Source organism: Piliocolobus tephrosceles, chromosome 11 (genome assembly GCF_002776525.5).
Source record: "Piliocolobus tephrosceles isolate RC106 chromosome 11, ASM277652v3, whole genome shotgun sequence".
In the NCBI taxonomy this organism is placed as follows: domain Eukaryota; kingdom Metazoa; phylum Chordata; class Mammalia; order Primates; family Cercopithecidae; genus Piliocolobus; species Piliocolobus tephrosceles.
The window spans coordinates 93,534,655-93,549,180 of record NC_045444.1 but is presented as its reverse complement, the minus strand read 5'-3'; the positions used below and the strand labels follow the sequence as shown (position 1 = coordinate 93,549,180).

The 14,526-nt window shown below is 41.5% G+C and overlaps 1 protein-coding gene across 2 annotated transcripts in view; it reads left to right on the top strand.

The window, feature by feature from the left end:
* Window positions 1-14,526, top strand: part of KLF7 (Kruppel like factor 7) — a 93,152-nt gene that overhangs the window by 69,729 nt on the left and 8,897 nt on the right. For both annotated transcript variants that reach the window (XM_023219600.2, XM_023219592.2), the window contains exon 4: window positions 8,857-8,980. In XM_023219600.2, the coding sequence (XP_023075368.1) occupies window positions 8,857-8,980 (124 nt within the window). The remainder of the gene's footprint in view (window positions 1-8,856; window positions 8,981-14,526) is intronic.

The window sequence follows — 14,526 nt, the reverse complement described above, 5'->3', positions numbered from 1 at the left end:
GTTCCTTTTATTTCCCCACTACAGCAGTGGTTCTTGAGGTGTGGTTTCTGAAACAGCAGCGTCAGCGTCGTCTGGGAATTCATTAGAAAGCAGATTCTTGGGCCCTCCCCTCGTGAATCAGACCTACTGAATCGGAACCTCTCAGGGTGGGGTTCACTAACCTGTGTTTTAAAACAAGCCCTTTAGGGAATTCTAATAAATTTGAAAACCACTGTGCTGGAGGACTGCTTATGGAAAGAGAGATGGATATAGGGGATGAGAACAATTTAAAGAGAAACATTATTTTGTGTTTCTTAATGGCACTTTTACGGGTCCTGTATAAAATAAGAGTATTATCTGAGCATCTACTGTGTATAAAGTTTGTGCTAGCCACTGTGGATAAAGTGGAGAACAAGTCAAATGCGGCTCCTGCCCTCACAAAATTTACATCCTAGCCAGAGACTCCAAACATTCTATTAAGTTTATTATGCAAACATTCTGTTAAGTTTGGGGGTGGGGTGGGGATCAGAGAAGGCTTCTTTGAGCCTTTTGGTTTAATGACTGTTTCTTAAAAGCACCAAGCTGCTTCTGCTCCCAGGGCCTTGGTACGTGCTGCTTTTTAAACCTACAATGCTTTCTTCTCCCTGCACCTGGTTAACTCCTTCTCCTTCATATCTCGGCTTAAATGTCACTTCTTCAGATTCCTGAACCCATGCATAGAGATGCTAAAAGCAGATTCTGATACAGAAGGTCTGAGATGGGAACTCGGAATCTGCGTTTTTAATAAGTGCCTCAGGTGATCGTGATGCAGCAACAGGGAGGAGATCCCTCGAAACAGAGAAGGGCCGCTGTTGCATTTGGTGAGGCATTCAGGGTCTTGCACACAGCAAGGTTGATAGTAATAAGAATAAAAGTCAGGGGTGGAGAGGAGAGATTCCACAAAGGTGGAGTACTTGGACTTGTTTACTGAGCCCTTCCTCCCCTAGCTTTCTCACAGTTAAAAATAACTCTAAGATTTTTGAGCCTGGGAGAGTGCTTCTACCATGGGTTGGAATGTAGAAATGGGAACACTGGGATTCTAGGCTGTGGGCTGGACATGGACAAGAATACAGGAAGGATGAGCTTTTAAGTTTGAGTCTATGGGGTTTCTACATAGAAAATATATATATATATATATATATATATTTTTTTTTTTTTTTTTTTTTTTTTTTTTTTGAGACGGAGTCTGGCTCTGTCACCCAGGCTGGAGTGCAGTGGCCGGATCTCAGCTCACTGCAAGCTCCGCCTCCCGGGTTGACACCATTCTTCTGCCTCAGCCTCCGGAGTAGCTGGGACTACAGGCGCCCGCCACCTCGCCCGGCTAGTTTTTTGTATTTTTAGTAGAGACGGGGTTTCACCATGTTAGCCAGGATGGTCTTGATCTGCTGACCTCGTGATCCGCCCGTCTCGGCCTCCCAGAGTGCTGGGATTACAGGCTTGAGCCACCGCGCCCGGCCAGAAAATATATTTTAAACCAGTGCTGTCCAAAATAGAAATACATGCAAACCACATACGTAACTGTAAATCTTCTAGTAATCTCACTTTTTAAAACATTAAATAAAAGGTAAAATTAATTTTAATATGTTTTACCTAAATTAATATATCTAAAATATAATCATTCCGCAGAAAATAAATATTTAAACGGTTATTAGTGAGAAATATTTTACATTCTTTTTTAATACTAATTCTTTGAGATCCAGTGTGTATTGTATGTTTCCAGGGTGTCTCATGCTAAATTTTCAGTGGTGAAAGTTAAATGCAGTTCTACCAAAATAACAGTGTGAAATATTTTTACACTGCTTCAATTTTTTAATCTTGATTTTAATTTTAATTAATTAAGGTTAAATTAAAAGTTCAGCTTTTTAGTTACCTCAGCAACGTTTCAAGCGCTTGTTGCCATGTGTGGCTAGTGGCTACTATATTGGACACAAATACAATTGTTGTCAACGTTTGCAGGATTCAGTCAAAATCTTTCCTAACCTCTCTCCGTCTTCTGAAGTAGGAGCTGTACCTCGTTGAGGATGTGGTTTAAATTTTGGATTGCAGATTTTTGAATAAACATTTTAAGATAGTGAGGAGTAAACCTAACCCAGGCCCAGTTACTGGTTTTTAGTTGTTCTAAGAGTAAAAACAGGCCGGGCATAGTGGCTCACGCCTGTAATCCCAGCACTTTGGGATGCCGAGGCGAGTGATCACGAGGTCAGGAGATCGAGACCATCCTGGTTAACACGGTGAAACCCCGTCTCTACTAAAAATACAAAAAAATTAGCCAGGCGTGGTGGCGGGCACCTCTAGTCCCAGCTACTCGGGAGGCTGAGGCAGGAGAGTGACGTGAACCCGGGAGGCGGAGCTTGCAGTGAGCTGAGATCGCACCACTGCAATCCAGCCTGGGCGACAGAGAGAGACTCCGTCTCAAAAAAAAAAAAAGAATAAAAACAAATAGGGCAAATGTTTGCATGCTCTGTAAAGTGACTGGTGCACTGTGTAAACTCAGGTACTTGGACCCGACCTTTGGGTAAGGAGGTAATGGATGAATAAAAAAGCCACATGGATCATCAATGAGTGTTTTGGGAATTCTAGAAAAGAAAGTCCTTGTTTTATTTTCCATCAATCAGATACGCAAAAAACCTTGAAAAAAAATATTTAAGATCCAGCTGGAATCTAAGAGGGGCTCTGAGACAATTTTCCAAAGCAGATTCAGTGACTTAGCATGGGTATTTTTTAGTTGCAGCAGCTACACCTTGAGAAGACATTGACAAGCTATGGAGTGAAGTTTACCGGTTACTCTGTTTGCAGTGCTAAGAAAGCTTAGTGACACTTTCTCTACAATGTCTTTATTCTCCAGCTTGCTTAAATTCTCTAGTGTGACTGAGTGTGATGTGAAAGCAATTGATGGGTCTTTGCTGATTTCTTCTAGATGTACTAGGCAGCAATATAAACCCACTGCAAAGTATTCCTCCTTTCTGGTTTTCTTTTCCATTTCCTGATCTGCAGAGTTTCCAGATTCTTAATCCAAGTCCTCAAGAGACTAGGACCTTGATATACCTAAATGTCTAGAACCACATTAAAAAATAAATAAATAAAAGGAAACAGGTAAAATTAGTCTTAACAGAAATCTAGGCATGTCAAAATCCTAATCTCTTTAGAACTTGGATTAAGCATTTGAAATTGTGTAGATGAGGAAATGAACGCAGAAAATTTGTATTAGTGAGTTTATTTTCAACAGATTTTAAACCTTGAGTGCAAGATTCTGCCATGTGTTCATATTTTATGCTATACTCTCTATCTTAAAGGCAAATTTATAGCACAGTACATTTGACATATCACTTATGCTGTCTCAAATACATCTTCAGAGATAAACATTACAAATGAGTTTCATAAAATGACGCACTTTGCTTCCCAGAGGGGATATTGCTCAGGAGACTAGGTTCCTATGTGTGAGATTAGGTTATAGGAAGTTTTCAGGATCCTCGTCTTTTAGGCTGTGGAAGATTGGGAAGAAGTAGAAGTGATATTTTTGATGGTAAAGGAAAACTTACCACATTTTAGTCCTTGTCAAAAGAAGGATGTCAGATTTAAGCAACCAAGCAAACATTTCCACTCTTAAACCATTGAATATCTACAAAGTAAGGGATTGGAAATCACACAGGCTGTTCTGCCCCTCTAGGTGTACTCAGGTTTTTGTTGCAAAGCAGGATGCTTTGTTAAATTCACTTAATGTATTGGATAGGATCGAGCTAAGCACTGCTTTAGCGCTGTTGGTATCACAGTGAACAAAATGGATGTCTGCATGAAGCTTAGGCTTTGGTGGGGGAAACAGACTATAATACACTCAAACAATATGCAATTTCGTTTCAATGTAATTAAGTGCTATGGAGAAAGTGACAGAATCTGTTGTTTTACAGAGGATAGTGAAGGAAGTTCTCTAAGAGGAGGAGACATTCAGGCAGGGACCTGAATGAAGTGAGGGAGCAAGTGTTCCAGGCAGAGCAAGGAGCCAGTGCAAAGGCCTCAAGGTGGGAGCCTGCAGGCAGGGCAGCAATGTGGTGAATCGGGGAGGGGAGCATAGGAGATGATATTGGAGAGGTAGCCAGGAGCCAGATCCTGTAGGCTATACTGCATAGCCTTGCCTGGCTTTTGACTTTTTATCTGAGAACGATAGAAAGCCATTGGAACATTTACACTTTAATTTCATCTTAACCTTTTTTGGGTGAATGTCTTTGGCAGTCTGGCAAAACCTGTGGAACCCTTTGCAGAATAATGTTTTTAAATGCATAAAATCCAGTGGATGTCAGAGAGACCATTTATATGGAAATATATAGACTAAGGCCCCCTATAAGAGTCACTCATGCTCTGATTTACATTTTCAAAGGTTTGTTTTGACTACTATAAGTTGAATAGACCGTAGGAGCCATGAATGGAAGCCCTAAGACCAGTGAGATGGTGGGGCTGAGAGCAAAGCTATTTTTATTTATTGTACAGGGCAGTGGCCAAAAGTAGGGTTGTGCAACACAGTCTTTTTGAAGGCAAGAAGAAATATGTATGACTTCTATTTATATTTGATTTATTCTCATTTTTAATTGGTCTATTGAATATATATTTTATAATATCCTAATAGGACATTAGTACATCTGTATGATTCATGACTAAGCCTACATATATCATCAATGCATGCTCAAAAAGTATTTATGGCAGTGTTTTTTGATCAGTCAATTCTGATGATCATGATATAGGGAGAGTGACCCGTAAGAAACTAACAAAATGCCACACTGGTTTAGACCACATTTCATTTCAGATGAATTTTGTGGGAGAACGCAAGTTCTTGACATGATTTAACCTCTCTAAATGTCAGTCCTGTTTCTCAAGCACCCTTACCGCCCCTTACGAGCCCTCATCTGGCTATAAGTCTGTTTTTACCTGATGAGACTTACTCTCACCTCTGAGGTGGCATGTACTCCCCCAGGGAAACAAGTATCCTAGAGTTGTTGCATCCTAGGGTTTTTGCCCGACAGGGAAAGTGGTTCTTGATATTCACCCTGACATTTAGGAGGTCCTGAGGGTGTCCTCTGCCTCCAGCTTTGTGAGCTGTGGGAGGTGTCTTTGCCTTCACTCACATGCCCTTCCTGTACTGGAGTCCTGGGTTTTTAAGTCTCTCTTCTCTCTCTCTCTGTCTCACATAGACCATTCTTGGGCATTTTTGTTCACTCTAGAGGTGCAGTGAGCTAAACAGTGTGCCTCATTCCAAGTGTGATACAGCATAGTGTTGTGCAAGGCCATGACAGTTTCTGTTTTACACCCAGGAGAAGTATCTGGAGTCGAGGAAGAAATATCTGGAGTAGAGGCAAGTGAAAGAAGGGAGAGTAAAATAGAAGAGCTGATCTTGCATGAAACCTGCTCCAGTACCACTGACGTGCAGTTTTCCTCTCTCTCGTAAAGCCTCTCTTTTTTCCTTTTGTAAAGAAAGAAATTCAGCCTTTGATGAAATGAGCAGAAATCTTCAGGTAGGCTTTTAAGGATGAAAACAAATGTATCATGGCTAGAGATATATCCACCCCCCAAGATCAAGCTGTGGCTGTTGGTGTTCAGGGAGATGCAGTCTTGGCCATGCTGAAAATATTAACAGAAGAATTTCCCTGACCTGCCTTTCCAGTAGGAATTGGTTTATAGAGATGGGTATAAAACCTGGAAACAAGGCCAGTCTAACTCCACAATTCCTGTGCCCTAAATATAAAGTCATATTCCCAATTCTTTGTATTTTTTCTGCCTCTCTGATTTCTGAGTTCTGCCTTCAGGCACTGCTCCTTCATTGGACGTTCTTGATTATTTTAAAATTTTTTATTAGTATTTGCAGGAATGGCAACTTGTCAGTAAACTAGCCAGATGGTGGGAAAATAGCTTGATAAATCACTATAATAGTAACATGGCTAAAATATCAGGGCACAAAGGAGCCTGTCCTCAGTATTATTCTGAGTAGTGTTTGCCGCAAGCAGGAAACAATGTCAGGTGATAAGATTCAGAGCTAAGTCAAGCTATCTGCAGTTTCTCAATAGTGGACACAGCCACCAGGATGCTGAAATAGCTCCTGGGTTGGAGAGTTGGTTTGTACTGGGAAGTAACTAAGAGTCTAATCATTTTCTGGAAAATAACTACATCTTTCATATTATTTGTCAAAATGAAACTAGTTAAAGGAATTCAGCAAGGGGAAAAGCAAACGGTTGAAATGGGAAAAAAAGCCCAAAGACATCCACTTCAGTCTTCTTCATTTTATCTGCCCTTCCTGTGTCCTTCAGAATGTGGTTGCCTGTGATAGACAAGTCAGTTCGATTATGGGATTGATTCTGGGGATTAGATGTCTCTGGTTGTTGCTGTAGAATTTCATGGAATTTCCTAGGTGCCTCATTGCATTTGGGGTGTATTTGGTCCCCAAGGTTCCAGGAACCTCCAATTTTAATTACATTTGAAGGCCTTCATGGGCGGGAGGCACTTTGAATTTCCGAAGTGTTAGATGCCTCATTCTCCTTTTGTTGTTTGTGCCAGATTTCCCCTTGAGATAACAGAGCCTAGTGGGTGATCAGCAGCGTTAAATGCATGATGCTAACATGTCAGTCCTGCAGGGTACTGGGATCTCGTACTTCCCCTTCTGTGTCCTACTCATTCAGAGCAGTCTTAAAGAACACTCCCTGTTTTGGATTCATTCTCCATCAATATAATGAGAAAATACTTAAAAGACTCTCTGTTTCTAATATTTCAGGTACCCAGAATGTCTCCAGACTGGGCTTTCTGGAGCCATGAGCTCTGAAGGCCCTTATTGACAGCAATTTCAGGCTTGTCTTCCTAATAACCTCTGTGAACACAGGCGGAGGAAAGGGAGTTGAGACAGGAACTGAGTACCGACTGCATGCAAGGCTGAACAAACGTTTCTAACACACAACTGATTGAAACCTCGCTATAAACATGAGTTTATTAATAAGCTCACCCTCGTTTAACAGACAAATATACTGAGTTCTAGAGTCTGGAACGAACGCAGCAAGATCCCAAGTATGCTGATTCCAAAGTTTATGTGGCACCTCCACTTGGCTACCTTTTCTTCAGCTAGCACATCTTTTCTAAACTTTTGGCTTAAAGGAGCCAGAAGGTGAACTTTTAACACTGCTCAGTGATTCGTCCTCTTTTTTTCCTGTTTCCGAAACTGAATGGATTTCCTCCTGTGCCTCCAGCCCTCCTTCATGTCCTCTTGGTTCCCTTTAAAAGAAATGCCTGTGTTTCTCGTTCCTCTTCTCTGTGGGTCTGACAGAGCAGTGGCTCACTAGGGCACCAATTTAATGAAATAAAATTTTCAAGCATGTTTGGTTTGATTCTAGGTGATACAAATAAAGAATTGTGAATGCTTTGTAGTCAGGTTTAAAGGGAAGGGGAAAGGTGGAAAGAAGAAAGTAGGTCAAGTATAGTACCTGGGTAATGTCTCCTTCAGGGCTGCCTAGTAAAGATTTAGCTTTTAAAACTGGGGAAATAATGGGACGCCATAGTACTTTGGCACCTAGGTATCCTGAAATTTTGAGTTTGGCAGTTTTTCATGTTTATTAGTTATATGACTCTTACATATGCCAGACGTTGTTCTAATTAATATATAATACACATGTGTGTTGATTTATCTTCTCTAAACCCTTTGAGGTACCTATTATTATTATCTCTAAGAAAACAGAGACACACAGAGGTTTATTAACCTGCCCAAGGTCAGACAATTAAGGATAGAACTAGAAGCTGAGCCCAGGAAGTTTGGCTTCAAAGCTGTTAACCACGTACTAACTTGCCTCTCAGTGACAGGGCTCAGTAACTCAGCTTCATGATTTCACAGGTTTCCAAAGATCATTTTTCTTTTTAATTAGAACCAGTTCACCATACAGTTGGAATGGTAAATATTTGTCATGTTTGGTGACAGATGTGATGAGTTAAAAAAAGGTCTAAGGCAAAGTCATGTACTTTCTCTTACATATCCTTCCATCTGTATTTACTGTGTGAAAAGGTCACTTGAGCACAAGTGTTTGAATATCATGCTTATAAGCAGCTTCCCCGTGGCTAAAACCTTGCTCTCCAAATGGATTTTTAAAATATTTTACAATAATATATATTATTCTCTAATAAGAACACTCTGCAGTTGTTAAGCTATGAGTTTCCTAACTCAGACTTTTGTGATAGTATTTTCCATAAATGCCAGGGATTGTCAAGTGATTTTTGTTTTACTCTCAAATTGTAGACCTTTCTCCTCATTTTCCATCCATCACATTTACTGGAAGGAACAGTGGCTCTGGGAGACCTAAGCTGTTTGCTTTGTCAGTCAGCTACCTGGCTGCAGCTTGTGGTAGGAGGGAAGGGGAGGGAGAAGACTAAAAAGCCTGAAATGGCAAATGACTGTAGGTTCTGGAGAAAAATAGAATTAGAAGCATTTGTGGTTCAGATGAAAATAGCACATTTCCTTTCTGCCTGGACTGTGGGGGTGAAAGTGCTCCGGGGAATAGAAAATAAATAAAAATTGATCCTTCACCAGTCAAAGGAAATGCTCTGACTCTGGGAACTGAAATGACAGCTCCAGATTTGAGGATCTGGTGAAACCACTTTTGAAGGTTAACAAAAAAGAAAACAAAAAACAAAACACCAGGAGACTTGGGAAAAAAAACAGAAAAACCAAAAAACTGTGGTATACTGTGTTAGGAAATCTAGTCTTTCAGGAATGATTTAAACAGCCCTTTCCCAGGCCTGACCAGCAGGCAGCACAGGCTGGTTGGGTGTAATCCCTTTTGTTCCTGCTGCTGACCATGGTCCTTCCATCTCTGCTTGCAGGTGAGAAGCCTTACAAGTGCTCATGGGAGGGATGCGAGTGGCGTTTTGCACGAAGCGATGAGCTCACAAGGCACTACAGGAAACACACAGGTGCAAAGCCCTTCAAATGCAACCACTGCGACAGGTAAAGAGAAGTAGAAGCTGACGGGCTAGGGAGGGGACATGGGGAAGTGAGTTGGAGGGTGAGCTGCACCCATGTGCTTGGAGTTATCACAGGTCTGACTCACAGACATTTGGACCTGGTAATGCCTTTTACTTCTCCATGGGAGGACCAGTGAGAAGAGGGGGTACCCTCTTGCATGAAATCAAGAGGTGGTGTGAATTCTTGGTTCAGTTACACAAGCATTTACTGAACACTAGCTTTAAGCCGGAAATGGTGTTAGTCACTGGGTATCAACAAGATGTGACAGATAACTTCAGTATAATATGAAAAGTAGTGAGACAGAGAATGGTCACCTGTAGAGACTTCTGATCTTTGTATCAACCTCAATACCACTTTCCCTCATCTATAGTAATAAGAAAGAGTAGAAAGCTTGTTTAATGGAAGGAAGGTTAGGGTTCCTATCACTGTAAGACTTTTCTCTGAACCATTATTGGAAACGAATTGTACTGAAGAGAGTTCCCATTCTTTGGGGCCCAGATCATTCTTTCTTCCTTGAAAATAGGTACAAGGGTTCAAAAAATGACGAGGCTTTGAGAACTTCTCCTGTAATTCAATTTTAAGCCTTCTGCATTTGATAGTAGAAGAAAGAGCGCGTAGCAACAGATACTACCCAAGTAATAGTATCTGACAGCCCTGGCATTATCAACCAATAAACCCCAAAATGGAGACTCTGCAGGCCAAGGTGAAGGCAGGATTAGGTTTAGACATAATCAAATAATGGGCTTGCATCTGAGCGTGTTATCCTTCTAATCCTATTTCTGTGTTTAAAAGGAAGCTTAAGAAAATTAACCATCTTTTTAATGCAATACTAAAGGTCTCCGTTATGATGAGAAAAATGCTTCTAATACGATAAAAGCCCCTGAAAGCCTCAGGGTTCCCCAGCTTGCAGGATGGCAGCAGGGGCCTGGCTTTTCTTGGGAGGAAATGTGATCGCTTTTGCATCCTGCCTCCCCCAGTCCCTGTGTCCCATACCTCCCCCTCACCAGGCCTTCCTCTGTAGTAGTGTTTGTTTGGTGAATAGGGAAGGGGTGTCCAGACTGGTCACGCTGGCTTAGTGCTCCCTTAGGATGCTTATAAAGGAGCAGTTACGTTTTTCTTCCTTTTTTTTTTTTTTTTTCCTTCCTCCTGGGAAGCTATTTTCCTCTTATCTTCATTCTGTAAGTACTAAATAAAGACCCCATGCCTCCTGGAGCCCAGAGATAACCTCCCACCCCAGGGCTGAGGAAGTGTACTTCATGCAGTTATTGTCTCCCATTCCCTTGGAACTCTGTTCTGCTACCCAAGAATACAAGTCATTGTTTCATTTCCATCCATTACCTAGAAGTCCTCCTGTATTTAGATGAATCAGCAGCTGTCTTCTACACAGTATGCTCCAGCAGAGTTTCTCCTTATTCCCCATCTTCCTTCTATTTCCATCTCAAGTTTCTCTGCTTTGTGCCTCTCTCACTCTGGCTAATAAAGAAGCCCTGCAGATGGTTTGTCTGCAGATGACTGTCTGTCCATAGTCTTTTGAAGTAGAGTGTTCTGTTACATCAACTGGGACCAAGATGAATGCTTTGTGAGTGGTCAGAGTGTGATGGTAGCATGTACACACAAGTTGCCCAGCTCTGAAGGGTGTGGAGGCTGTTACTTGGAGATTGTGAGCATTATGGGTTGCCATAATTCTTGGATGTGGACAAAGAGTTCTTATGGGGAAATTGCCAAAATTCGTATTCCACTCTTCAAATCAACTGACTTATTGAGACATTTACAACCTTTCAGCAACTGATATATTTGGATTTAATCCGGTCTTTTGTATGATTTACGTGGAGAGATATTCCAAACCGATTGGTTATTTCATTGAAAGAGATGTCAGAGTTGGGTGATTTCGTGAGTCTTTTGCTTTGTTTTCTTCATCAAAATCACTACAGTTTCTGGAGCTAGAAATTTGCTGAGCAGATGGTACAAATTCTGCGACATGGTATTTGTGGGAGATTGAGTAGATCAGCGTCCTGTGACACAGGCCAATAGTGCATTTTTGACAACATCAGAAATGAGAGTTTGTATTCTCATTAGTGTCTCATGACAGGCAGCACCTTGGCGTTTCAGTTGCAGTGACTGTGCTAAGAATAGCCAGGTCTGGGAGACGACAAGGGGAATTGGAGTGGTCCCAAAGCAGATGAAAGGAAAGCCTGGAGTGACCGGGAGTTGGCATTCCTTAGAAGATGTTTACCTTCAGAAACAGAGGGCATCTGTAGCCCTTGGCAGGACATGGCATCCTATTGGTACCGCAGTATATATGAGTGCACCGCCTTTTATCTCTTAAAATTTGAACAATCACACTGCCCTATTTAGAAGCTAAATAGGGTTTAGACTTCCTTTCCTTAAGCATGTACCAAATCTAACGTATGCTTTTATTTTGCCTATAGGGTAGTTTTAAAAAATTCATGACGTTTTTGGTTTGGTGTGTGTGTGTGTGTGTTTTTTTTTTTTTTTTTTTGGCCAACATTTAAAATCGTTAAATGTCACACAAAAAAGTTTGTATTTCTTACTTTGTCTGGAAAAATCAGATCTGGCCACAGTGGGCTCACATTCCCATGTGGCTGTAATTGGCTGGAGCTGAAGAGCAGTCATTACCCATTTGCCATAGCCATGTGATGACTATTTTTCCACTGTTCGAGCCACTCCCTATGACTCCACAACTCAAAGGCAAGCCATCGGTTGCCAAGTATTGTCCCGCTTTCTGTTGTTTCTTCTTACAAGAAGAGCTTTACTTCTTTGTATCCATGCCTTATTAGAAGTGGAAGCAGATAGCCCAAGAGTGCTGTGTTTCTTACAGTTGACCCACGACACTTACTTTATCTACCTGGCCTTACAGACATTGGGTTTTGTGACGTCTGGCTTCAGGTTTGGGTTAGGAAAGAAAGCACAGCAGTAGTGTCATTTCTTCACCATCTGACTGGACAGTGCAGCCCCCCTGAGTGACCAGTGGCTAGAGGGATAAGTGGTTTTTCAGCCCACAGAGTTGGAGGCTGCCGATGGTGGTAAACAGGGCTCAGTTTCCATCAGTGGTAACATGGAGGCCCTCATTCTATCGACTGACTCAATGCAGTTATAATCCAGGGAGAACGCTACTAGCGTAGTACAATCCAGATCTTGGGCAGTTTAGAGGGTGCATTTTAATCTTTATGTCAGCCCACTTATAAGTGGTAAGAAATACCAGCCCATATCTTAGCCCCTTGGTCACCTAGGAGACTGCTGTTGACTTAATCCCTATGTGACTTTGGTTTGCCTTTTTCCTTTTTTTTTTTTTAATTTGAGACAGAGTCTCGCTTCGTTACCTAGGCTGGAGTGCAGTGGTGAGATCTCGGCTCACTGCAGCCTCTGCCTCCAGGGTTCAAGCAATTCTCCTGCCTCAGCCTCCCGAGAAGCTGGGATTACAGGTACCCGCCAGCACGCCTGGCTCATTTTGTATTTTTAGTAGAGACAGAGTTTTGCCGTGTTGGTCAGGCTGGTCTTGAACTCCTGACCTCAGGTGATCCACCCATCTCGGCCTCCCAAAGTGCTAGGATTATAGGTGCGAGCCACCACACCCAGCCTAGTGTGCCTTTTTCATAAACAAGAGAAGTGACTGTGGGATTGACTAGTTCTCCATTATGTACGAATTTCAATCATTAAGGACCTTCTTATTTAAGGTTAGTTGGCTGCTGTAAAGTTATGAATATTCTCTAGGGATATATTACCCTTAAAACTATTTGATTCTGTACTTCTACATGCCAAGTTTATCTTTTACCTTTTACTATTCCTATGTGGAATTCAGTAAGTATAAATTAATAAGTATAAATTATTCATGACTAAGTACCTTACTGGGGTATTGAATTTAAATAAAAACCTCAATAAGTAAGGGACCTGGTCTAATCCTAAGCATCATACATTTTTTGGGAATTTGAACAAATAATGATGCTCATTTGATTCAGTAGGGGTGCGGTTACATTTCCTACCATGTTAATGATTTGGTTTTCTTTTTTCCACTATTTTTCCCCTGAATTTGAAGGATAAAGGGAGATGTTTATACATATATTGCGAAATACCCAGTAATTGGTAAAGGCAGAAACAAAGCCGAGCACATACATTACTGAATGGTTCTTTCAAATAAAGCTCTGTATTAAGAATACTAATTTCCCGAGCGTTCCCAGGATATAGAAAGGAAAGGAAAGGGGTTTCCCACTGCCAGGCCCTGTCTTCACTCCTTACCATCGCAAATCCCTGCATTTCTCTTGGACAGGCAGGCTTCTGGGTGTCTGTGTTGTTGCTTCTCACAGGTACGTCCTCCTCAGGCCTGACCAGCTTAACCTCAGGATTAATTTTCTAGTTGCTGCCTTGACCACTTGCCACAAATTTAGTATCAGGTTTATTTACTTTTCAAGTTTATGATCTTACATTTCTGTAGGTTAGAAACTTCTAGGTTAGAAGTCCAACAAAGGTCTCACTGGGCTAAACTCAAGATTTTGGTAGAGCTGCATTTTTTTCTGGAGGCTCTAGAGGAGTAGCCATTTCCTTTCCTTTGCCAACTTCTAGAAGCTGCCCACATTCCTTGGCTCATGATGCCATTCCTCCATCATTAAAGCTATTGAGTCCTTCTCGTGCTGACATCTCTCTGGTTCTCTCTTTCAATTCCTTCTCCCACTTTTAAGAACCCTTGTGACAGCATTGAGCCCACCCAGACAGTCCAGAATAATCTCCCTGTTTAATGTCAGCTGATTCATAAATTAATTCCGTTCACAGCTTTAATTCTTTATCGTGTAACCACACATAGTCCCAGCGTCTGGGCATGAAGTGTAGACATTTTGGAGGGAGCATCATTCTGCCTACCAGAAGCTCCTTAAATTGACAGCCCAGTCCTCTCTTCTTCTCAATGTGGTTAAGCAGATGTGACTGAGAGTGTGGGCTCTAGTGTCAGACTACCTGTGTTCAAATCCTCTTTCTGATGAATATTTCATCTGGTAGTGGGAATAAGAATGGTACCTAATCTTTATAGGGATCTTATAAGGATGTTACATTTAAAAAAGAAATACCTACAAACAGAATGTCCCAACTTGGATCTTCTTTCTCCAGGTTGTTGGGATAAAAGAAGGAGGGAAAGAGAGAAAAAGAAGGAAGAAGGAAGGCAGGGAGGAAGAGAGGGAGGGAGGGAAAGAGAACAGACAGTGGGCAATACTGAGTTGTACCCTCGGGACAAGACACAATTATGCCAGTTAGATGCTAAATTCCCTGCAGGCTATATTGCTTTTTCTGTGTACCAGTGACACAGAGTACTAGTTTTTAAAGAAAACTTCGTGATACTCTTTTATAGCAAACCAAACCCCCTTTAGAGGCATCTCTAAGGGATTATCTAAATACCTTCCTCATACAAAGTCAGGGCTGGAAGTACGTGGGTATAATTGGAATTGTTATTATGCAGCATGTTATTGGATTAGATTGTTTTCTGTTGTACTTTTCCCATTTTTATGTGGTTTTCGTTTTACCCT